At 47.1% G+C, this 24,840-nt stretch overlaps 1 protein-coding gene across 1 annotated transcript in view; it reads left to right on the plus strand.

Moving 5' to 3' along the window:
• p2rx2 (purinergic receptor P2X, ligand-gated ion channel, 2) overlaps window positions 1-24,840 on the plus strand; it is a 130,752-nt gene that overhangs the window by 48,052 nt on the left and 57,860 nt on the right. The window contains exon 7 of the mRNA XM_038776363.1: window positions 12,812-12,953. Within this exon, the coding sequence (XP_038632291.1) occupies window positions 12,812-12,953 (142 nt within the window). The remainder of the gene's footprint in view (window positions 1-12,811; window positions 12,954-24,840) is intronic.

Here is a 24,840-nt window from a genome sequence, read left to right on the forward strand (position 1 = left end):
AGTTGATGTGGTGTACTTGTGGTCTTTCAGAGAGCATTTAATAGAGTGCCACACAATAGATTTGTGAGAAACGTTACAGCTCATGGAATAAAAGAGCCAGTAACAACGTGGATACAACATTGAATAATACTAAGCAGAGAGTAATAGCCGATGGATATTTTTTGTGCGGAAGTAAAGTTTGTAGTGTTGTTCTCCCGGGGTGGGAATTGGGACTCTCCCTTTCGTGATATATTTTAATATAATTCTTACAGTGCAAAAGGAGGCCATTTGACCCATCGAGTCTGCACTGAAAGAGCTGTAGGCTCACTCTCCCACCCTATCTCCGTAACCCTACCTAACTTGCACATCTCGTGGCCAATCCACCTAACCTGCAAATCTTTGGACTGTGGGAGGAAACCGGAGCACACGGAGGAAACCCACAGAGACATGGGGAGAAAGTGCAAACTCCACACAGACAGTCACCCAAGGCCGGAATTGAACCCAGGTCCCGGGCGCTGTGAGGCTGCAGTTCTAACAGCTGTGTCACCATGCCACTTCGACCGTGCGCACGATTGGCACCTATTCTCTGGTCACGGGTCCGACGCCCCATTCTCCGCCCCCGCGCCGGGCGTGATTGTGGCGCGGAGGCTCGGACAATCCCAGCCAAGGTTCTTCAATTTGCAGGTGCTTACTGAAGGTGTGGTTGCCATGGATCAGATAGTTGTCCACCAGATCGCATATGTTCCAACTGCAACACATCACCTGCCCGGCCATCTTTATTGTGGAAAAGATTTCAAATTTAGGAAAACTACTCCTCTGAAGCCTGTAGCTTTACTATGTGGTTTAACTCGTTAAGTCATGAATTTAATCCAATATTTCTATCTTGCCAGTACTGGTTTAAACTAGTGCCTGCTTGAGGGATAAAGTCAGGGAGTCACGGTGGCGCAGTGGTTAGCACTGCTGCCTCACAGCGCTATTGACCCGCATTCGATCCCAGCCCTGGGTCACTGTCCGTGTAGAGTTAGCACATTGTCCCCGTGTCTGCGTGGGTCTCACCCCTACAATCCAAAGACGTGCAGGGTAGGTGCATTGGCCACGCTAAATTGCCCCTAAATTGGAAAGAAAAAGAACTGGGCACTTAAATTGTTTTTTAAAAACTTAAAGCTCATCAAACAATCACATGCCTACTCACATCAGTAAAGCTTTGAACACTCAGCTGCTCTGGAGGCTGCAAAAAATATACAAAAAGCAGCAAATCCTTCCCTTTCAGCATTGAATTCCCACTTACACTAAATTATCAAGTTACCACTCCTATCTTGTCAGTCTCAGGCCTGTGTTCCCATATTAATGTTATAGAGAAATATGTTGCGGATTCTCCGTTGGTTGGATCCTCCGCTTCGCCATCAGCACACCCATACCCACAGGTATCACCACGGAGTGGGATAGCCACCATGGGAAACTCCATTGGCCGGCTGCTGGAACGGTGGAATCCCGCTGCCAGCGGCCGTGCGTCACACTGTAAAACAGGCCTGACAGAACGGAGAATCCCACCCCCATAATTTATTTGATTTTCTTTCCCTTTTGCTTAAACCTTTGTTTTGGATGTTCATCTTTTCAGTTGGAGGAAAAAATAAAAGTAATATATCTTGCAGGAAGTATTGTTGAATTTTATGGGGGAAGGATAGGTATAAGAAGCTTGCAAAGTACCATTGAAAAGGCTTGGCAATGTGGCAAGAGGTGTGACATCCTTCATTTTGAAACCCATCTCAGCACCACATACCAGTGCAACAACATCCTTTTATGTATTCCATTTCCAAAGGGGCTGTTTAGCTCACAGGGCTAATCGCTGGCTTTGAAAGCAGACCAAGGCAGGCCAGCAGCACGGTTCGATTCCTGTAACAGCCTCCCCCGAACAGGCGCCGGAATGTGTAACTTCATTGAAGCCTACTCGTGACAATAAGCGATTTTCATTTCATTTGATGTAGAAAAACATCACAGATTATTACATTGAAAAATAATGCAAACCAAAATGCACTAGAGGCCAAAGTCACAGAAATGCAGAGTGTGGCCTCGATTCTGCCATCTCAGAAAACCCTGGAAATGGCCAATATGTCTAAGTCCTGCCCCTGAACCTGGCATTTCTCAGTTTCACAGGGCGGGACTGGAGTCATGCTGGGCTTCACGCATGTACGAATGATGGTGGCAGCTGGCCATTTAATCACCAGCTACCTCCACTAAAGTAGGATTTTGGAAGACCAGGTTGTAGAATCCGGAATGTATAGATTAGAACAGGCAAGAGCATGTCTGAACTTGGTGGATTCTCATGGATAGCCAGCGCGCTGCTTTAGAGAGGTAAGATACCCCTTTGGATAGGGTTCTGGACACCTCTGGGAGAGATAAGGCACCCTTTAGGATTGTTAAAAGTGAACACTTTGTTAAAAGTGAAAAAGTGCACTTTTTGTCAACAAATTCATTGGAACTGTCAAGCTGCCCGGGAGATGTCCAGGAAATGTCCAGCTGTCAAACCTGTTCAGGAAGTGGCAAAGCTGTCAAGGAACTTTCCAAGGATACTAAGTTGGCATGAGTGTAAGGGGTGATGAGGTTGAGTAGAGGGTAACAAAATTAGCAAAACAGGGGTGGGGAAAGGTTAGGGATGAGGCCTGGAGGGGTGTTTTTTGTTTTATAATTATTGAAACAAGTGCCGGAGCACAGAGTCTTGCGCCCAGCCCACCTCCATGCTTAGCAGGATGCGGATTCATTCTGAAACCCTTGTTTCAGCCCGCCTCCTCTGACCAAAAATCCTATCCTCTGAGTGTCATTTTTAAAGGTTGGATTTGCCAAGTGGGAAATCACTCGACTCTGTGCTTGTGTCACGTGTACTGAGGTACAGTGAAAAGTATTTTTCTGCGAGCAACTCCACAGATCATTAAATTCATGGGAAGAAAAGGGAATAAAAGAAAATACATAATAGGGCAACACAAGGTACACAATGTAACTACATAAGCACCGGCATTGGGTGAAGCATACAGGGGTGTAGTGTTAATGAGGTTAGTCCATAAGAGAGTCATTTAAGAGTCTGGTAACAGGAGGAAGCTGTTTTTGAGTCTGTTTGTGCGTGTTCTCAGACTTCTGTATCTCCTGCCCGATGGAAGAAGTTGGAAGAGTGAGTAAGCCGGGTAGGAGGGGTCTTTGATTATGCTGCCCGCTTTCCCCAGGCAGCAGGAGGTGTAGATGGAGTCAATGGATGGGAGGCAGGTTTGTGTGATGGACTGAGCTGTGTTCATGACTCTCTGAAGTTTCTTGCGGTCCTGGGCCGAGCAGTTGCCATACCAGGCTGTGATGCTGCCAGATAGGATGCTTTCTGTGGTGCATCTGTAAAAGTTGGTAAGAGTTAATGCGGACATGCCAAATTTCCTCAGTTTCCTGAGGAAGTATAGGCGCTGTTGTGCTTTCTTGGTGGTAGCATCAACGTGGGTGGACCAGAACATATTTTTGGACTTGTGCACCCCTAGGAATTTGAAACTGTTAACCATCTCCACCTCGGCCCTGTTGATGCTGACAGGGGTGTGTACAGTACTTTGCTTCCTGAAGTCAATGACCAGCTCTTTAGTTTTGCTGGCACTGAGGGAGTTGTTGTGGCTGCACCACTCCACTAGGTTCTCAATCTCCCTCCTGTATTCTGATTCGTCGTTATTCGAGATTCGGCCCACGATGGCCGTATGGTCAGCAAACTTGTAGATGGAGTTGGAACCAAATTTTGCCACACAGTCATGTGTGTACAGAGAGTATAGCAGGGGGCTAAGTACGCAGCCTTGCGGGGCCCTGATATTGAGGACTATTGTGAAGGTGGTGTTGTTTATTCTTACTGATTGTGGTCTGTGGGTCAGAAAGTCAAGGATCCAGTTGCAGAGTGAGGAGCCAAGTCCGGTTCTGGACTATTTCCCAGAATTCTTCTGTTTCTCTTTGGCTTTTTGGGAGTCTGTAGTCTACTCCCAGTAGTGTCACTGCCTCTTTTTTAGTTTTAAGCTCAACCCATAATGCCTTGTTAGTTGGCCCGTTTAGTATATCATCCCTTCTCACAACTGGAATTGATTCTTTAACCATTATTGCCACTCCCCCTGCTTTTTTTCCTCCACTCTAGCCTGCCTGAAAGCCCTGGGCTGAATTTTTCGGCCACTCCTGCCGCAAGATTGCCATGGACGGAACAGAGACCATCTATGGGTCAATTGACTTCGGGCAGTAATTTCCGGTCGCTGGACGGGCCCAATTGAATAATCCTGCCTCTGATCCAGGGATATTGAGCTGCCAATTTTGCTCCGCCTTTAGTCAGATTTCCGTTATAGCTATGACACCCTGCTGACATGCGTCTCCTTGTGCCCTTAACTCACCAGCCTTGTTTGTAATACTCCTTGTATTGAAGTATAAACATTTCAACCCCACCATTTTCCCTTGCTAGACACTTTTTGACCCTTACTTCTCCTGTAAATCTTCTACATCACTAGCTAATGCTCTACCACCATTTTCCTGATCCGAATTTGACCTATCTGATTCTACTCCTGGAATCCCATCTCTCCGCCACAGTAGTTTAAATACTCTCCGACAGCAAAAGCTCCCAGAAGGACATTGGTCCCAGCCCTGCATGGGTGCAATCCGTCCGCTTTGTACAGGTCCCACCTCTCCAGAACCAATCCCAGTGCCTCAAGAATCTGAATCTCTCCTGGTTACAACATCTCCCCAGCCATTCATCTGATCTATTTTGTTATTCCTGCTCTCTAGCTCGTGGAACAGGGAGTAACCCTGAGATAATTACATTTGAGGTCCTGCATTTTAGTTTATCTAAAATGCAGCTCCAACTCTGAAATTCAGTTAGCTAGAATCATAGACGTTACAGTGCAGCAGGAGGCCATTGGGTCCATTGGGTCTGCACTAGCCCTTGGAAAGAGCACCCCACTTAAGCCCAGACTTCCATCTATCTCCGTAACCCAGTAACCCCAACCTTTTTGGACACTAAGGGCAATTTAGCATAGCCAATCCACTGAACCTGCACATCTTTGGACTGTGGGAGGAAACCAGAGCACCCAGAGGAAACTCACGCAGACATGAGGAGAACATGCAGACTCTGCACAGACAGTGACCCAAGCCGGGAATTGAACCTGGGGCCCTGGGGCTGTGAAGCAACTGTGCTAACCACTATGCTACCAAGCTGCATTTGTACACATTTTCTGCACACATGGTCACCAGCGACACTGGAAGCATCCATCATTTCCCACGTTGTGCAGGAGGAGCATATCGTGGGTCATGTTCTCCTCATGCCTGCGTGGATTTCCTCCGGCCTTCTCCCACAGTCCAAAAATGTGCAGGTTAGGCGGATTGGCCATGATAAATTGCCTACTATGATGTCTCTCTCGATTAAGCTCTCTGGAAAAAAAATTACGTTAGGTAGGGCCCTTATCTATGTTAGCTAAGAATCTTGTTTCTTACTTAACATTTTTAAAATAATTGTATGGTACTATTCTATACTCCCTTTTATTTATTTTTTAGTCCCTAAGCAATGAATCAGATTAAAGATTGAAAATACTCACTTGGACTTACTCATCCATCAGCTGCTTTGGCTGGACCATGCCTCTTTCCAAACCGGCATTTGTATTTATCCGTCTCCTCTCTCACTCTTTGGAAACTCACGGCTTCTCTGGTTCTTTGGAAACTTCCAGCCTCTCGTGCTCTTTTGAAACTTTGGCACATCTTGTGCTCTTCGAAAACACCCAGCTCCTCGCGCTCTTTTGAAACTCCCGGCACCTCACGCTCTTTCAAAGATAGATCAAGAGAGCTTTAGAAATTTGTGACTGTCTGATCTATAATTTTTTCAGCTATTGGTTTTAATGCTCTGGGGTGGAAACCATCATTCTGGAGATTTGTCCATCTTAAATCCAACTTTTTTCTCCATTGCCATTTATTACTTATATTAAACCATTACATTTCCTCACTTAACTATTTTAGTTACCTTGGTCCTTTGTTATTTTGTCCTCTTCTTCCATTGTGAAGAGATATGAAGTTTCAATTTCACAAGATTATAATTTCCTTATTGTCCATTGCGTCTCATCTGCATTTGTCCTTGCCAGTCTCTCTGTATTTACATACACACTTCAGTTAAGGGCTGCTGCAGCAGGGGGGAAGCCTGTTTGGAGAAGATTCAAATTGAGTTGCTGGTAAGATAGGCATGCATTTGGAGGTGGCATCACCTTTAAGGATTTAAGAGATTGGAGACAGGGTGATAATCTGTTTAAAGACAAAGGTGTCAAAGTTCATTTTTTAAGAAGTGAAGTTAATGAAGGTGGATTTGAAAAGGAGGGACTATTTAGGACACAGTGCCATTTAAATATTAATTTAGGATGGGGCCAAAAAGGGAAGCTAAATGATTGGCAATATTAGGCAGCCTTTCTCAAACTATGGAACGCTGAGGCTCTGTGGGACTCAGCCAGAGGCTCCGCGATAGGTCTGACCATTTTAATTTGAAATAAAGCTGTCTTTCCACATTGTCTAATCGCAGGCGGTTTTCACACTGAGTTGGCTACTGATAGACACGTTCATAGAACATAGAACATTACAGCGCAGTACGGGCCCTTCGGCCCTCGATGTTGCGCCAACCTGTGAAACCAGCTGAAGCCTATCTGACCTACACTATTCCATTTTCATCCATATGTCTATCCAGTGACCACTTAAATGCCCTTAAAGTTGGCGAGTCTACTACTGTTGCAGGCAGGGCATTCCACACCCCTACTACTCTCTGAGTAAAGAAACTGCCTCTGACATCTGTCCTATATCTACCACCCCTCAATTTAAAGCTATGTCCCCTCGTGTTGGTCATCACCATCCGAGGAAAGAGACTCTCACTGTCCACCCTATCTAACCCTCTGACTATCTTATATGTCTTTATTAAGTCACCTCTCAGCCTTCTCCTCTCTAACGAAAACAACCTCAAGTCCCTGAGCCTTTCCTCGTAAGACCTTCCCTCCATACCAGGCATCATCCAAGTAAATCTCTTCTGAACCCTTTCCAAAGCTTCCACATCCTTCCTATAATGTAGTGACCAGAACTGCACGCAGTACTCCAGGAGCGGCCGCACCAGAGCTATGTATAGCTGCAGCATGACCATGTGGCTCCGAAACTCAATCCCCCGACTGATAAAAATCTTGCCATTAGCCCAGTACTCTGCATTCCTGTTACTCCTTCCAAAGTGAACCACCTCACACTTTTCCGCATTAAACTCCATCTGCCACCTCTCAGCCCAGCTCTGCAGCTTATCGATGTCCCTCAGTATCCTATAACATCCTTCAGCACTATCCACAACTCCACCGACTTTCGTGTCATCTGCAAATTTACTAACCCATCCTTCTACACCCTCTTCCAGGTCATTTATAAAAATGACAAACAGCAGTGGCCCCAAAACAGATCCTTGCGTTACACCACTAGTAACTGAACTCCAGGATGAACATTTGCCATCAACTACCATCCTCTGTCTTCTTTCAGCTAGCCAATTACTGATCCAAACTGCTAAATCACCTTCAATCCCATACTTCCTTATTTTCTGCAATAGCCTACCGTGGGGAACCTTATCAAACGCCTTACTGAAATCCATATACACCACATCAACCGCTTTACCCTCATCCACCTGTTTGGTCACCTTCTCAAAAAACTCAATAGGGTTTGCGAGGCATGACCTACCCTTCACAAAACAGTGTTGAGTATCACTAATCAACTTGTTCTTTTCAAGATGATTATAAACCCTATCTCTTATAACCTTTTCCAACATTTTACCCACAACCGAAGTGAGGCTCACAGGTCTATAATTACCAGGGTTGTCTCTACTCCCCTTCTTGAACAAGGGGACAACATTTGCTATCCTCCAGTCTTCCGGCACTATTCCTGTCGACAAAGACGACTTAAAGATCAAGGACAAAGGCTCTGCAATCTCCTCCCTGGCTTCCCAGAGAATACTAGGGTAAATCCCATCTGGCCTAGGGGACTTATCTATTTTTACACTTTCCAAAATTGCTAACACCTCCTCCTTGTGAACCTCAATTCCATCTAGCCTGGTCGACTGAACCTGAGTATACTCCTCAACAACATTGTCTTTTTCCTGTGTAAACACTGACGAAAAATAAAATATCCATTTAACGCTTCCCCTATCTCCTCTGATTCCACACACAACTTTCCACTACTATCCTTGATTGGCCCTAATCTTACTCTAGTCATTCATTTGTTCCTGATATACCTATAGAAAGCCTTAGGGTTTTCCTTGATCCTATCCGCCAATGACTTTTCGTGTCCTCTCCTCGCTCTTCTTAACTCTCCCTTTAGGTCCTTCCTGGCTAACTTGTAACTCTCAAGTGCCCTAACTGAGCCTTCATGTCTCATCCTAACATAAGCCTTCTTCTTCCTCTTGACAAGTGCTTCAACTTCCTTCGTAAACCACGGTTCCCTTGCTCGACAACTTCCTCCCTGCCTGACAGGTACATACTTATCAAGGACACGCAGTAGCTGTTCCTTGAAAAAGCTCCACATTTCAATTGTACCCATCCCCTGCAGTTTCATTCCCCATCCTATACATCCTAAATCTTGCTGAATAGCATCATAATTGCCTTTCCCCCAGCTATAATTATTGCCTTGCGGTACATACCTATCCCTGCCCATTGCTAAAGTAAACATAACCGAATTGTGATCACTATCATCAAAGTGCTCACCTACATCTAAATCTAACACCTGGCCGGGTTCATTACCCAGTACCAAATCCAATGTGGCCTCGCCCCTTGTTGGCCTGTCTACATACTGTGTCAGAAAACCCTCCTGCACACACTGCACAAAAACTGACCCATCTTTAGTACTCGAACTATAGTATTTCCAGTCAATATTTGGAAAGTTAAAGTCCCCCATAACAACTACCCTGTCACTCTCGCTCCTGTCGAGAATCATCTTTGCAATCCTTTCCTCGACATCTCTGGAACTATTCGGAGGTCTATAGACAACTCCCAACAGGGTGACCTCTCCTCTCCTGTTCCTAACCTCGGCCCATACTACCTCAGTAGACGAGTCCTCAAACGTCCTTTCTACCGCCGTAATACTTTCCTTGATTAACAATGCCACACCCCCCCCCCCTCTTTTACCATCTTCTCTGTTCTTACAGAAACATCTAAATCCTGGAACCTGCAACAACCATTCCTGTTCCTGCTCTACCCATGTCTCCGAAATCGCCACAACATCGAGATCCCAGGTACCAACCCATGCCGCAAGCTCACCCACCTTATTCGCAAGCCTATCAGCAGCCAATACACTGAGAAGCTGGCCACTGTTTGGCAAGCTGGAAATAGAGGCAAAGTCAGGGTAAGAGCGGGCAGGGGAGTGAGGTAACCATGGGGTGGCGGCGAGGCTGATTCAGAGGTTGGGCCTGAGGAATGGAAATGGGGGCTGAGGAATGGGAGAAGGGGAGGTGGGAGTGTGGGTGAGAGAGGGAGGCGGGAGTGTGGGTGAGAGAGGGAGGCGGGAGTGTGGGTGAGAGGGGGAGGCGGGAGTGTGGGTGAGAGGGGGAGGAGGGAGTCTGGGTGAGAGGGAGGTGGGAGTGTGGGTGAGAGGGGGAGGCGGGAGTGTGGGTGAGAGGGGGAGGCGGGAGTGTGGGTGAGAGAGGGAGGCGGGAGTGTGGGTGAGAGGGGGAGGAGGGAGTCTGGGTGAGAGGGAGGTGGGAGTGTGGGTGAGAGGGGGTGGCGGGAGTGTGGGTGAGAGGGGGAGGCGGGAGTGTGGGTGAGAGAGGGAGGCGGGAGTGTGGGTGAGAGGGGGAGGAGGGAGTCTGGGTGAGAGGGAGGTGGGAGTGTGGGTGAGAGGGGGAGGCGGGAGTGTGGGTGAGAGGGGGAGGCGGGCGTGTGGGTGAGAGGGGGAGGTGGGAGTGTGGGTGAGAGGGGGAGGTGGGAGTGTGGGTGAGAGGGGGAGGCGGGAGTGTGGGTCAGTGAGGGAGAGGCGGGAGTGTGGGTGAGAGGGGGAGAGGCGGGAGTGTTGGTGAGCGGTGGGAGTGTAGGTGCGTGAGTGAGACGTCAGAGTGTGTGTGTGAGTCAAAGATAGGGGAAGGAATGTGAGTAAGTGAAAGAGAGAGAGAGGTGTGTGTATGTGAGCGAGAGAGAGGCGTGAGTGTGGGCGTGTGAGCGAGAGAGGCGTGAATGTGGGTGAGCAGAGGGAGTGTGGATGCATGAGTAAGAGAGGTGTGGGAGTGTGTGCGAGTCCGAGACATAGGAGAATGGGTAAGTGAAAGAGAGAGTACGAGATGGGAATGTGTGTGTGTGTGTTGAGAGGGAGAGGTGTGAGTGTGGGTGTGTATGAGTGTTGGGTGTGTGTGTGTATTGAGAGGGAGAGGTGGGAGTGTGGGTGTGTCTGTGTATGAGTGGTGGGTGTGTGTGTATTGAGAGGGAGAGGTGGGAGTGTGGGTGTGTATGAGTGGTGGGTGTGCGTGTGTTGAGAGGGAGAGGTGGGAGTGTGGGTGTGTATGAGTGGTGGGTGTGTGTGTGTTGAGAGGGAGAGGTGGGAGTGTGGGTGTGTATGAGTGGTGGGTGTGCGTGTGTTGAGAATGAGAGGTGGGAGTGTGGGTGTGTATGAGTGGTGGGTGTGTGTGTGTTGAGAGGGAGAGGTGGGAGTGTGGGTGTGTATGAGTGGTGGGTGTGCGTGTGTTGAGAGGGAGAGGTGGGAGTGTGGGTGTTTGAGTGGTGGGTGTGTGTGTGTGTGTTGAGAGGGAGAGGTGGGAGTGTGGATATGTATGAGTGGTGGGTGTGTGTTTGTTGAGAGGGAGAGGTGGGAGTGTGGGTGTGTATGAGTGGTGGGTGTGCGTCTGTTGAGAGGGAGAGGTGGGAGTGTGGGTGTTGAGAGGGAGAGGTGGGAGTGTGGGTATTTGAGTGGTTGGAGTGTGTGTGTTGAGAGGGAGAGGGAGAGGTGGGAGTGTGGGTGTGTCCGAGTGGTGGGTGTGTGTGTGTTGAGAGGGAGAGGTGGGAGTGAGGGTGTGTGTGTGTATGAGTGGTGGGTGTGCGTGTGTTGAGAGGGAGAGGTGGGAGTGTGGGTGTGTATGAGTGGTGGGTATGTGTGTTGAGAGGGAGAGGTGGGAGTGAGGGTGTGTGTGTGTATGAGTGGTGGGTGTGCGTGTGTTGAGAGGGAGAGGTGGGAGTGTGGGTGTGTATGAGTGGTGGGTATGTGTGTTGAGAGGGAGAGGTGGGAGTGTGTGTGTGTATGAGTGGTGGGTGTGCGTGTGTTGAGAGGGAGAGGTGTGAGTGTGGGTGTGTATGAGTGCTGGGTGTGTGTGTGTGTTGAGAGGGAGAGGTGGGAGTGTGGGTGTGTGTGTGTATGAGTGGTGGGTGTGCGTGTGTTGAGAGGGAGAGGTGGGAGTGTGGGTGTGTATGAGTGGTGGGTGTGTGTGTGTTGAGAGGGAGAGGTGGGAGCGTGGGTGTGTGTGTGTATGAGTGGTGGGTGTGCGTGTGTTGAGAGGGAGAGGTGGGAGTGTGGGTGTGTATGAGTGGTGGGTGTGTGTGTGTGAGAGAGTGAGTGAGTCTGATATGAGAATCCAGCTCTCCAGCAACACTCCAAATATTAAACGAATCTGTGAACAAAAGCAACATCCGTTCTCCCATTAAAAATAACAAGAAGGTAAGACTTAAGTATTTGTTGACTCAGAGAACTTTTAAATTATAATAAATGTATATATATATATAAGAAATAGAAAATACTTCAATAAATAAATGTTTGTATGTTTGAGCCTATTGCCACAAAAACAATAAGCTTTTTGCGATTTGACTCTGCAACACAACAAGAATGTTTCTTAGGGACTCCATCGGTATTTTGGGGAAATCTAAAAGGTTCCATGACTGGAAATGTTTGGGTAACCCTGGTATAAGGGATACAGGAAGATGTCTCTCCCTGATCATGTCCAAAGATCAGTCCTCATCAGTCCAAAGATGTGCGGGTTAGGTGGATTGGCCATGCTAAATTGCCCGTAGTGTCCTAATAAAAGTAAGGTTAAGGGGGGGTTGTTGGGTTACGGGTATAGGGTGGATACGTGGGTTTGAGTAGTGTGATCATGGCTCGGCACAACATTGAGGGCCGAAGGGCCTGTTCTGTGCTGTACTGTTCTATGTTCTATGTTCTATGATAATGCAGTGTGTCCCTCCCTCGGTCGTTATTCCTTCAGGTATTGGAAATAAAGGTGGAAAGTTTTGAAATGAAATCTCCTGTGTGAGCAGGTTGACATTGGAGTTTTCAATGGTTTCTATGTTTAATGTCCTGTGCTATAAATAGAGGGGATATTGGACAGGATTCTCTGGTCTGCCTGATGAATGTATCTCGGTCGCGTGCCCTTCGCTGATGGTGTGATTCTATCTTTCCGCCGATTGTCAATGGGACTTCCCATTGTAACCACCCCATGCAGGCACGAAGCCCACTGACAGTGCTATGCTGCCAATGGGAAAATTGAATCGCTAGGACCATTGTTGTACAACTGGAGTTAAGAAATTGGATTGTGTTTAACAACTTATCAATAATTTAAAAACATTTTAAATTTAATTTAAATTTTTTATTTAATTACATGAAAAAAAACCTAAAGAAAAAATTCTAACTTTTATCAAAATAAAGACAAATGTTTGGTTATATTTTGCATGAATATCTGATTTAGGTGGTACTAATTTTAAGAAAGGATACTCTATTTTGATTTGAGACTTTAATTATTTTTAACTTACCATCAGGATTGTTGACTTGAACTAATTCTGATTTTGTTACTGTTTGTTCTTTACCATTTCTGACCTCTTGTTCCCAGAGGAAACATTCAGAAAAATAGAGACCCAAATTATTTGAGAAGCTGCACTTTCGACGAAGAGACCAATCTCTATTGTCCCATTTTTCCATTGAGCTTAATCATTGAGAAAGCAGGAGAGACATTTGACAACCTCAGCCTAACGGTACAACAATTTATGTTCTTATTATACAACAAAATCTAGATATCAAGATTGTAGTTTGTCTCTGTAACCTTACACTTATTGGGCCGGTTTTGCTTCTGGGCGCTGGGAGGCAGGCGCCATATTGAGACCAGGGGAGGCCCCTGTGGTACCCGCCACCACGAAGGTTTCCTCGCAGCTGCCCACTGATCGGAGGCGGCAATCTTTTAAAAGAATTAACGGGCCCATTTGCAGAAGAAACATTCCAAAGTCTGCAGCACGTTGCGAGAGGCTGGAGTCACCGTGGCTCAAAAGAGGGGCAGGAGTACAGCACCTCCGGCAAAAATGGGTCATCGGGGAGCAACTGCACTCCTGGTCCCTCAGGATGCTAATTTTAAAATTTACCTCACCAAGGCCTCCCGATCTGCCGCCTGCCTCAGCAGGCGCCCACCTCCTCTGGGGCTGCCCAGGCTTCAGAGCTGCCGCTCCTCTGGTTAGGTCGCGAGCCCAACCCCAGGCCTGGCAGCTGTCAATTAGGAGGGAGGGGGCAGGGGGAGGGGCCGAATAGATGAGCTGCCCTCATTGTCGGCAAGTGAGGGCTTGGACCCCATTCCGGGGTCTCAAACCTATGGCCATTGACACTGAAATGCATCACAGCAGGTTAGAACTGGGCCTGTCCTATAGATCAGATTATGTGTTTGAAAAAAGGTTTGCATTTATGTTCACCTTACTGAAGGGGGGGGGGGGGGGGGGGGGGGGGGGGGTGAATGTAATGCAACATGAATCCAAGGTCCCGGTTGAGACCGTACTCATGTGTGCGGAACTTAGCTTTAAGTTTCTGCTCAGCGATTCTGCGTTGTCGCGTGTCCTGAAGGCTGCCTTGGAGAACGCTTACCCGGAGATCAGAGGCTGAATGCCCTTGACTGCTGAAGTGTTCCCCGACTGGTAGGGAACATTCCTGTCTAGCGATTGTTGCGCGATGTCCGTTCATCTGTTGTCGCAGCGTCTGCATGGTCTCACCAATGTACCTCACTTCGGGACATCCTTTCCTGCAGCGTATGAGGTAGACAACGCTGGCTGAGTCGCACGAGTGTGTACCGCGTACCTGGTGGGTGGTGTTCTCACATGTAATGGTGGTACCCATGTCGATGATCTGGCACATCTTGCAGAGATTGCCATGGCAGGGTTGTGTGGTGTCGTGGTCGCTGTTCTGAAGGGTAGTTTGCTGCAAACAATGGTTTGTTTGAGGTTGCACAGTTGTTTGAGGACAAGTAGTGGGGATGACCTTGGCAAGATGTTCACCTTCATCAATGACGTGTTGAAGGCTGCGAAGAAGATGTCGTAGTTTCTCCGCTCCGGGGAAGTACTGGACGACAAAGGGTACTCTCTCAGTTGTGTCCGTGTTTGTTTTCTGTGGAGGCCATTCTGGTTTTTTGCTGTGGCGCGTTGGAACTGTCAATCGATGATTCGAGCGCCATATCCTGTTCATACGAGGGCATCTTTCAGCATCTGTAGATGTCTGTTACTCTCCTCCTCGTCTGAGCAGATCCTGTGTATACGGAGGACTTGTCCATAGGGGATGGCTTCTTTAATGCGTTTAAGGTGGAAGCTGGAGAACTGGAGCATCGCAAGGTTATCCATGGGCTTGCAGTAAAATGAAGTGCTGAGGTGACCGTCCTTGATGGGGATGAGCGTGTCATCCGATTGCATTCTTGGACACACTCACCTCCATCAAGGACGGTCACCTCAGCACTTCGCTTTGCCGCAAGCCCACAGATAACCTCACGATGCTTCACTTCTCCAGCATGGCCAATCCACCTACCCTGCACATCTTTGGTTGTGGGGGTGAGACCCATGCAGACAAGGGGAGAATGTGCAAACTCTACGGAGATAGAGAAGGTAATGGCATGGTTCATTAACCTATACTTCCTGAGGAAATTAAAGAAATTCGGCATGTCCACAATGACTCTTACCAATTTTTACAGATATACCATAGAAAGCACCCTATCTGGCTGCATCACAGCCCTGGTATGGCAACTATTCAGCCCAAGACTGTCAGAAACTACAGAGTCATGAACACAGCACAGCCCATCGCCTGAACCCACCTCCCATCCATTGACTCTGTCTACACCTCCCGCTGCCTTGGGAAAGCAAGCAGCATAGTCTAAGACCCCTCCAATCCGGGTTATTCTTTCTTTCAACCTCTTCCATTGGGCAGAAGATACAAAAGTTTGAGAATACACACCAATAGGTTCAAACTCAGCTTCTTCCCACTGTTACTAGACTTCTGAATGGTCCTCTTATGGACTGAACTGATCTTTCTATTGTTATGGGCCAGGGTTTAGAGAACCTCAAAGTGTATCATAGAGTTCACCTGACCCACAACTTTTAATAGATTGTGGATGGGGAGCACACGGCCCACTCTACAGGTGTGGTACAGCAGAAATGGAAAAGCAATTTTTAAAGCAAAACAATGTTTATTCTATGAACGCAAGTTAACCTTTTCAAAACATACAGTGAACATCTTAGTAACCATCAATTCAAATAGAACCCCAAAAGAATACAACACTAAGTAATCCTTAATAACTTCCCAAACAACATCCAGAAGACAAAAGAAACACCTTTTAACAGAAACACATCAGATTTACATTCACTACTGAAAACATTTATAATTCTGAATTCACCAAATGATCAAGAGATAGTATTTTAATGGCAGAGAGGACAGCAGTCCACCTGCTGTGTCTGGCTTCAGCTCCAACACTGAAAACAAAACTAAAACACACCCTGCAGCAAAAAGCCTAAAACGAAAGTAAAAAGCTGACAGACAGCCCAGCTCCACCCACACTCTGACATCACTGATAAACACCCATTTCTTAAAGGTACATTTCTTAAACACCCATTTCTTAAAGGTCCTCCCACATGAAATGAAGTGAAAATGAAAATAGCTTATTGTCACAAGTATGCTTCAAATGAAGTTACTGTGAAAAGCCCCTAGTCGCCACATTCCGGCACCTGTTCGGGGAGGCTGGTACGGGAATTGAACCGTGCTGCTGGCCTGCCTTGGTCTGCTTTCAAAGCCAGCGATTTAGCCCTGTGCTAAACCAGCCCCAAATGACACTATGCATCTTCTGTACAGTTCTAGCACCATATTCCGTATGCATCACCCTATGTCTATGTACTTTTGTTGATATTTATCATATGTTCTATGTTTTCATGTATGGAGAGATCTGCCTGGACTGTACGACAAACAATACTTTTCACTGTACCTCGGTACACGTGACAATAAATCTAAATCTAGAAAAAAAGCTTGTCTCTGCAATGATAATCATGAAACTACTGGATTGTTCTGAAACCCATCTGGTTCACTAACGTCCATTAGGGAAGGGAATCTCCAATCCTTACCTGATCTGGCCTATGTGTGACTCCTGACCCACAGTAATGTGGTTGACTCTAAACCACCTCCTGAAATTGCCGAGCAAATCATTAAGGTGTATCAAACCACCACTGAAAAGTCAAATAAGTATAAAACCAGCACGACCTCGGCACCAGAAACAACATATGCACACCTTTCCCAGTCACCACTTTGAAGTTTTTCCTCATTAGCATTTGGGAATGTAAGGAGAGCTGTCCCACAGGCTGGTCAAACAACAGAGTAATACTCTGCAACAGCAACTTTCAAACTTGTGACCTTGGACCTCGAAGCACAAGGGCAGCAGACAAATGGGAACACCCACCACCTAAATGTTCCCCTCCCAAGTCGTACACCACCCTGACTTATATTGTCATTCCTTCACTGTCACCGAGTCAAAATTCTGGAACTCCCTCGCTGAAAGCTGTGGGCGTGCTTACACCATGTGGACAGCGGTGGTTCCAGAAGGCAGCTCCTCCTTTTCAAGGGCAATTAGGGGTGGGTGTTTAATGGGTGTAATTTAGCGTGGGCCACAAATTAACAGCTAGTTTAAACTGCTGCTTCCCACCTCCTGACCATGTCTGCTTTTTGCCTTTCTCAGTGAACACTGAAACATTTCTCAAATTTGCTAATTCCTCCAGTATAATTCTCAGTTTCCGTGCCTCTTTTGAAGTAACTTTGATGAGCTGACACTTCAACCGCTCCTCTCCCCACCCACCCCTCCACCACCCCCACCCCCTCTCCCCGCCCACTGCTGCTGTTTCATGCTGTGTCTGGAACTGATGTACTGGTCCTACTTGTTTTTCAGCTTCAGCGATAGTCTGGTTCCTTTGCCAGAGCTTCACTCTCCTGGGCTGAAGTACATTTTTCTACTGCTTCTGGATTGGTGTCGTCCAATTTCACCATCGTCTTTACCCTGTGACTGATTCTGCATGCCTGGATATTCATTCCCGGGGAAATACCTCCATTAGTCCAATACTCTATCCTTCCATTAGCTACTGGACTCTCCCCTGCCAGACATATCTCCAAATTTGGGCAACAGTCTGACTGCTGCCTCCGCCCACCATGTCAACTTTATCCCATTCTAGGATCCTCTGGCTTTAGCTATAGACTCCTTTATTCTCGCCTCTTTATTCCTTGTTTATGACCAGTATATATGTATCCTAATGATTACTATATATCAACCCTGTGTCACTTCAGTTTTCTCTCTGTCCACTTGCTTGCATGTTTTGGCTGCCACCCTGGACACAAGCCCATCATTCCTATTTTTATTTTTTTTGCCGCTTTTCTTTATCTTTCCGAGGCTCCTCCTCCTGTTGTCAAACCTTATTTCAGTTCTCCATTGTGAGGTGTTCTGACCTCTCGAATCCTCCACAGCCCGAAGGTCGACTCAATCCTCCTACTTTCCTGCCTCTGTCCCAGGTTTGACTCCCTTACAAAGGCCTATAATCTTGGCATCCCCTGAAGAGGCCATCATGATGCTTGTCACTGCTTCTTCGTGAGCAGCAACCCAAACTACCTCTTCCCACTCTCTCCCTGATCTTGTCGTCCAGTGTGCCAGCTGAGTACATTCGCTTGTGAACAAGGCATTAGCTATCCATGAAACAACTCTGGATGGTTGCAAAGAAAGCATGGTCTTTAACAAGAACCTTCCTGAGGGATGATTACATCTTCCCCCCTGAACGCTGTACCCTGCCACTGATACCATTCACTGCATGCCTTGCCCAGACCATTGCGTTGTGGCCCTATTCACCAAATCACAACTTGGTCTGACCCTTTACCCCTTTTCCACTTTCTCCTCCTTTGAGTATCTCACTGCACGTTTAAAATCCTCATTCTCTACCACCAACATTTTCTCACTAATATATCTTCACTGATTTCCTCCCTCAGCCTTGACTCCATGTCATGCCTCATCATTGGTGAACTCAACCACCATCTCAATTCATTACGTTTTTTCTTCTCTCATGTTCACTGTCCTCCTATCCTCTCAATTTCTCTCCAAAAACGTCCAAATTATATTCACCCATTGACCTTGCCATCTCACGTGACCTTGCTTATTCCCATTGTGTCAATAACAGAAAAGGTCACCTCTTTGCATTTATTTCTGTTGCTCTCCATTTACAGCCCAGTTCGCCTTCCTTCTATATCTGTCCCTGGAAAAGCTCTCTCATAATTCACTTACAACTGCAGTTACAAAATCTCAAATCTCTAACTTTTGGTCCTTCATTCTCTACAACAATTCTGCAGTTACCAACCTGCAGCTTTGATCTGGTTTGCAGAAAAAGCATTACTCGCTCGCCCTGGCCATTCCCCTCATCTTTGAATCCTTAAGTCCAAGAGAAACATATTGGTTTAGCCACTCATGGTCAGACCAGGCCGGTCCACATGAAACACTCTCAGATTTTCCTCTCACTTATAAAGCTGTTCACTATTCCAGGATTATCCTGGAATGCGCAGAAAATCTCTGGCTGCTTTACCACAAATCATCACCATAAACCCTCTCCTTGTCTCCTCCATCCTCACCCCAAGTTTTTGGAGCTCATGCACCTCTTTGACAGTAAGATTGAAACTATTTGATCAGTTCCTCGACCACTCCACCCCTCTTCCCCCAACTAACCATCCAAACTTCCTCCAAGGTTCCCCGACCTAATTCTGAACTCATGGTTTTCTCTCGTTTCTTTCCCATCTCTTCCCATGGCCTCTCTGAGCTCATCTTATTTCCGAGATGTTTCTTGTTCTCTCAACCTTATTCCCACTAAGCTGCTGACCTTCAGTTTCCCTTCCTAATGCACAAGTTAGCAATATTGTTAACAGTTCTCTCTCCTCAGGAGTTGTACTCCTCTCCTTCATATCTACCTCATCACCCTTCTTGCCTTGTAAACTGCTGTCTTGTTTTGATCCTCGCTGTCCCATCCCAAGCTTCACTGTCCCATCACTAGCCACGACTTGCTGTCCCTCCACAGCCTTCTGTGGCAAAGAGTTCCACAGATTCACCACCCTCTGGCTGAAGAAATTCCTCCTCATCTCAGTTTTGGTCCCTTCAGTCTGAGGCTGTGCCGTTGGGTTCTAGTTTTTCCACCTTGTGGAATCATTCTCTCCACATCCACTCTACCGAGGCCTCTCAGTGTCACCTCCAGCCTCGCTGTCCCGTCCCCAGCCTCGGTGTCCACTGTCTCGCCCCAGCCTAAGCTCACCATCCTGTCCCCAGCCTCGCCATCACGCCCCAGCCTCGCTGTTGTTAACATGTACTAGATGCTGTGGTATGAAGAGGCAAGAGTTCAGCTCCTTTTTCATCAACACACCTTTAATGGTTCAAACTTACTCTGCACAGAACTCTACAGATCATCACAAGCTCCAGAGTCTACCTGAAGCCCCTTTACATATCAGTGTCAATCATTGAACACTTAACATAAATGAGACAACTAATTGCAATGTCTCTTAACCCATTACCAGGCAATGTAATTCCATTCATGCCAGTGGCTGGGAAATTATGGGTGCGACCTTCCAGCCTCCTTACACTCGTGCTCAAGCCTAACAAGGCTGGTGAATAGCGGGAGAGGCCACAAAACGGGAATCACGCCATGCACCAAACAGTTTGCGATGCAACCGGCCTGCTCCCGTAGGCAAAATAGGGATCTCGCCTTAGTGTGACGAGAAAACAATTATCACCACTTCAGCCCCATTCCCACACAATTAATGAGAGCCACCCCATACAATGGCCTCCTGTCAGTCAGCGGCCTTCCCAGCAAGTGCTCACGCTGCCGCTGATTAGTACTCCATTTGAAAAACATGAACCTGGGAGAAGGGCAGCGCCTCAGCCATGCCCATCTGCAACTGGGACAGGCTGCACAGAGCCTCAGCCATTCCCATCTGCAACTGGGACAGGCTGCGCAGAGCCTCAGCCATTCCCATCTGCAACTGGGACAGGCTGCGCAGAGCCTCAGCCATGCCCATCTGCAACTGGGACAGGCTGCGCAGAGCCTCAGCCATTCCCATCTGCAACTGGGAAAGGCTGCGCAGAGCCTCAGCCATACCCATCTGCAAATGGGACAGGCTGCGCAGAGCCTCAGCCATTCCCATCTGCAACGGGGACAGGCTGCGCAGAGCCTCAGCCATTCCCATCTGCAACAGGGACAGGCTACGCAGAGCCTCAGCCATTCCCATCTGAGAGTGGGTCTTTACCTTAAAAACATGTAATGAAGGAGCCTCAACTGCTTCACTGGGCAAGGAATTCCATAGATTCACAACCCTTTGGGTGAAGAAGTTCCTCCTAAACTCAGTCCTAAATCTACTTCCCCTTATTTTGAGGCTATGTCCCCGAGTTCTGCTTTCACCCGCCAGTGGAAACAACCTGCCCGCATCTATCCTATCTATTCCCTTCATAATTTTAAATGTTTCTATAAGATCCCCCCTCATCCTTCTAAATTCCAACGAGTACAGTCCCAGTCTACTTAAACTCTCCTCATAATCCAACCCCTTCAGCTCTGGGATTAACCTAGTGAATCTCCTCTGCACACCCTCCAGTGCCAGTACGTCCTTTCTCATGTAAGGAGACCAAAACTGAACACAATACTCCAGGTGTGGCCTCACTAACATCTTATACAATTGCAACATAAACTCCCTAGTCTTAAACTCCATCCCTCTAGCAATGAAGGACAAAATTCCATTTGCCTTCTTAATCACATGTTGCACCTGTAAACCAACTTTCTGTGACTCATGCACTAGCACATCCAGGTCTCTCTGCACAGCGGCATGCTTTAATATTTAATATTTTATCGTTTAAATAATAATCCCGTTTGCTGTTATTCCTACCAAAATGGATAACCTCACATTTGTCAACATTGTATTCCATCTGCCAGACCCTAGCCCATTCACTTAACCTATCCAAATCCCTCTGCAGACTTTCAGTATCCTCTGCATTTTTCGCTTTACCACTCATCTTAGTGTCACATTGCCCTTGGTCCCCAACTCCAAATTATCTATGTAAATTGTGAACAATTATGGGCCCAACACGGATCCCTGATTGCCAACCAGAGAAACACCCATTAATCCCCACTCTTTGCTTTTTATTAATTAACCAATCCTCTATCCATGCTACTACTTTACCCTTAATGCCATGCATCTTTATCTTATGCAGCAACCTTTTGTTGTGTGGCACCTTGTCAAAGGCTTTCTGGAAATCCAGATATACCACATCCATTGGCTCCCCGTTATCTACTGCACTGGTATTGCCCTCAAAAAATTCCACTAAATTAGTTAGGCAGGACCTGCCCTTTATGAACCCATGCTGTGTCTGCCCAATGGGACAATTTCTGTCCAGATGCCTCGCTATTTCTTCCTTGATGATAGATTCCAGCATCTTCCCTACTACCGAAGTTAAGCTCACTGGCCTATAATTTCCTGCTCTCTGCCTACTTCCTTTTTTAAACAGTGGTGTCACGTTTGCTAATTTCCAATCCACCGGGACCACCCCAGAGTCTAGTGAATTTTGGTAAATCATCACTAGTGCATCTGCAATTTCCCTAGCCATCTCTTTTAGCACTCTGGGATGCATTCCATCAGGGCCAGGAGACTTGTCTACCTTTAGCCCCATTAGCTTGCCCATCACTACCTCCTTAGTGATAACAATCCTCTCAAGGTCCTCACCTGTCATAGCCTCATTTCTATCAGTCGCTGGCATGTTATTTGTGTCTTCCACTGTGAAGACCGACCCAAAAAACTTGTTCAGTTCCTCAGCCATTTCCTCATCTCCCTAACTATGAGATCATGAATCAATCCTGTCTCATTACACAGGACAAGATCTAGGACCGTTTGTTCCCTCGTAGGTTCCATTACATACTGTTCTAGGAAACTATCGCAGATACATTCTATAAACTCCTCCTCAAGGTTGCCTTGACCGACCTGGTTAAACCAATCGACATGTAGATTAAAATCCCCCATGATAACTGCTGTACCATTTCTACATGCATCAGTTATTTCTTTGTTTATTGCCTGCCCCACCATAATGCTACTATTTGGTGGCCGATTGACTACTCCTATCAGTGACTTTTTCGCCTTACTATTCCTGATTTCCACCCAAATGGATTCAACCTTATCCTCCACAGCACCGATGTCATCCCTTACTATTGCCCGGATGTCATCCTTAAATAACAGAGCAACACCACCTCCCTTACCATCCACTCTGTCCTTCCGAATAGTTTGATACCCTCGGATATTTAACTCCCAGTCGTGACCATCCTTTAACCATGTTTTAGTAATGGCCACTAAATCATAGTCATTCATGATGATTTGTGCCATCAACTCATTTACTTTATTCCGAATACTACGAGCATTCAGGTAAAGTACACTTATGTTGGGTTTTTTTACCTCTGTTTTGAATCTTAACATCTCCAGTTTTATTCCTTTTAGTATTACTGGGCCTATTCACTGAGCTCCCCTCAGTCTCTGTACCTTGTACTGTCGCCCTTTTTGATTTTTGACTATGTCTTCTCTGCCTTGAACTTTTCCCCTTACTTCCTTTTGCTTCTGTCCCTGTTTTACTACCCTCCAACTTCCTGCATCGGTTCCCATCCCCCTGCCACATTAGTTTAAACCCTCCCCAACAGCTCTAGCAAACACCCCCCCTAGGACATCGGTTCCAGTCCTGCCCAGGTGCAGACCGTCCGGTTTGTACTGGTCCCACCTCCCCCAGAACCGGTCCCAATGCCCCAGGAATTTGAATCCCTCCCTCTTGCACCATCTCTCGAGCCACGCATTCATCCTATCTATCCTGACAATCCTACTCTGACTAGCTCGTGGCACTGGTAGAAATCCTGAGATTACTACCTTTGAGGTCCTACTTTTTAGTTTAACTCCTAACTCCCTGAATTCCGCTTGTTGGACCTCATCCCGTTTTTTACCTATATCGTTGGTGCCTATGTGCACCATGACAGCTGGCTGTTCACCCCCCCCCCCCCCAGAATGTCCTGCAGCCGCTCCGAGACATCCTTGACCCTTGCACCAAGAAGGCAACATACCATCCTGGAGTCTCGATTGTGTCCGCAGAACCGCCTGTCTATTCCCCTTACGATTGAGTCCCCTATCACTATCGCCCTGCCATTCTTCTTCCTGCCCTGCTGTGCAGCAGAGCCAGCCACGGTGCCATGAACCTTGCTGCTGCCTTCCCCTGGTGAGCCATCTCCCCCAACAGTATCCAAAGCGGTAAATCTGTTTTGCAGGGAGATGACCGCAGGGGACACCTGCACTGCCTTCCTACTCTTGCTCTGTCTTTTGGTCACCCATTTGCTATCTCCCTCAGTAACTTTCACCTGCGGTGTGACCAACTCGCTAAACGTGCTATCCACGACCTCCTCAGCATCACGGATGCTCCAAAGTGAGTCCATCCGCAGCTCCAGAGCCGTCAAGTGGTCTAACAGGAGCTGCAACTGAACACACTTCTTGCCGTGAAAGAGCCAGGGACAGTGGACGTGTCCCTGAGCTCCCACATCGCACACAAGGAGCATGATACGGGTCTGGGATCTCCTGCCATGTCTTAAACCTTAGGTAAACTTATACAACTATAATTTCAAAATAAAAATAAATAAATTAGACAATGAAAAGAAAAACTACTTACCAGTCACTTACCAGGGATAAAAAGCACCTCCGAAAAAGCATCTTCTCTCACTCTGCACTGAATTACCTCACTGCACCAAATTACCAAGTTGCAATTCCCACTCTGGATGTGCCTCATTCCGGCTGTGTCTCCTTGACGTTCATGAGGTCAGAGGCCCCGGACCACACCCACTTAAAGGGGAAATGTCCCAAAACACAAAAAAAATTATTTAAAGCCTCAAAAACAGATTCTTTCACCTGGAACGACAGCACAATCCCCGTACCAGCCTCCCCGGACAGGCGCCGGAATGTGGCGACTAGGGGCTTTTCACAGTAACTTCATTGAAGCCTACTCGTGACAATAAGCGATTTTCATTTCATTTCACAATGCCTGAAATTCGACCAGTAGCTGAAAGTAACCTCCACAGAACCCTGCAACAAGCAGTAAGCATGGGGTAAGATGGGATCGGCATCTCCAATGATGAATGTCTGAGTCGTTGTCTTCCAAGACCATATCATCACGTTTTGTGTCGGAGCTGGCATTGGGCTCGCGATGTCCAAAGAAGAATTCAAGGCCTGAGTCATAGTCTTCAAGGACTATATCATCTCTTTGGGCGGCGCTAACTGCTTGTTGCAGGGTTCTGCGGAGGTTACTTTCAGCTACTGGTCGAATTTCAGGCATTGTGCTGTCGTTCCAGGAGAAAGAATCAGGTTTTGTGGCTTTAAATTTTTTTTTTCATGTTTTGGGACATTTCCCCTTTAAGTGGGTGTGGTCATGGGCCTCTGACGTCATGAAGCGTGTGACGTAGGTCGTAGGAAGCGATTGCGCATATCGTTATGCCTTTACTTGGGGCCTTTTTCGCAATTGCGCATCCGCGGCTTCTCGCGCATGCGTAAACGGCCCTTCCCGTT

The sequence above is a fragment of the Scyliorhinus canicula genome, chromosome 1 (genome assembly GCF_902713615.1).
Source record: "Scyliorhinus canicula chromosome 1, sScyCan1.1, whole genome shotgun sequence".
NCBI lineage: Eukaryota > Metazoa > Chordata > Chondrichthyes > Carcharhiniformes > Scyliorhinidae > Scyliorhinus > Scyliorhinus canicula.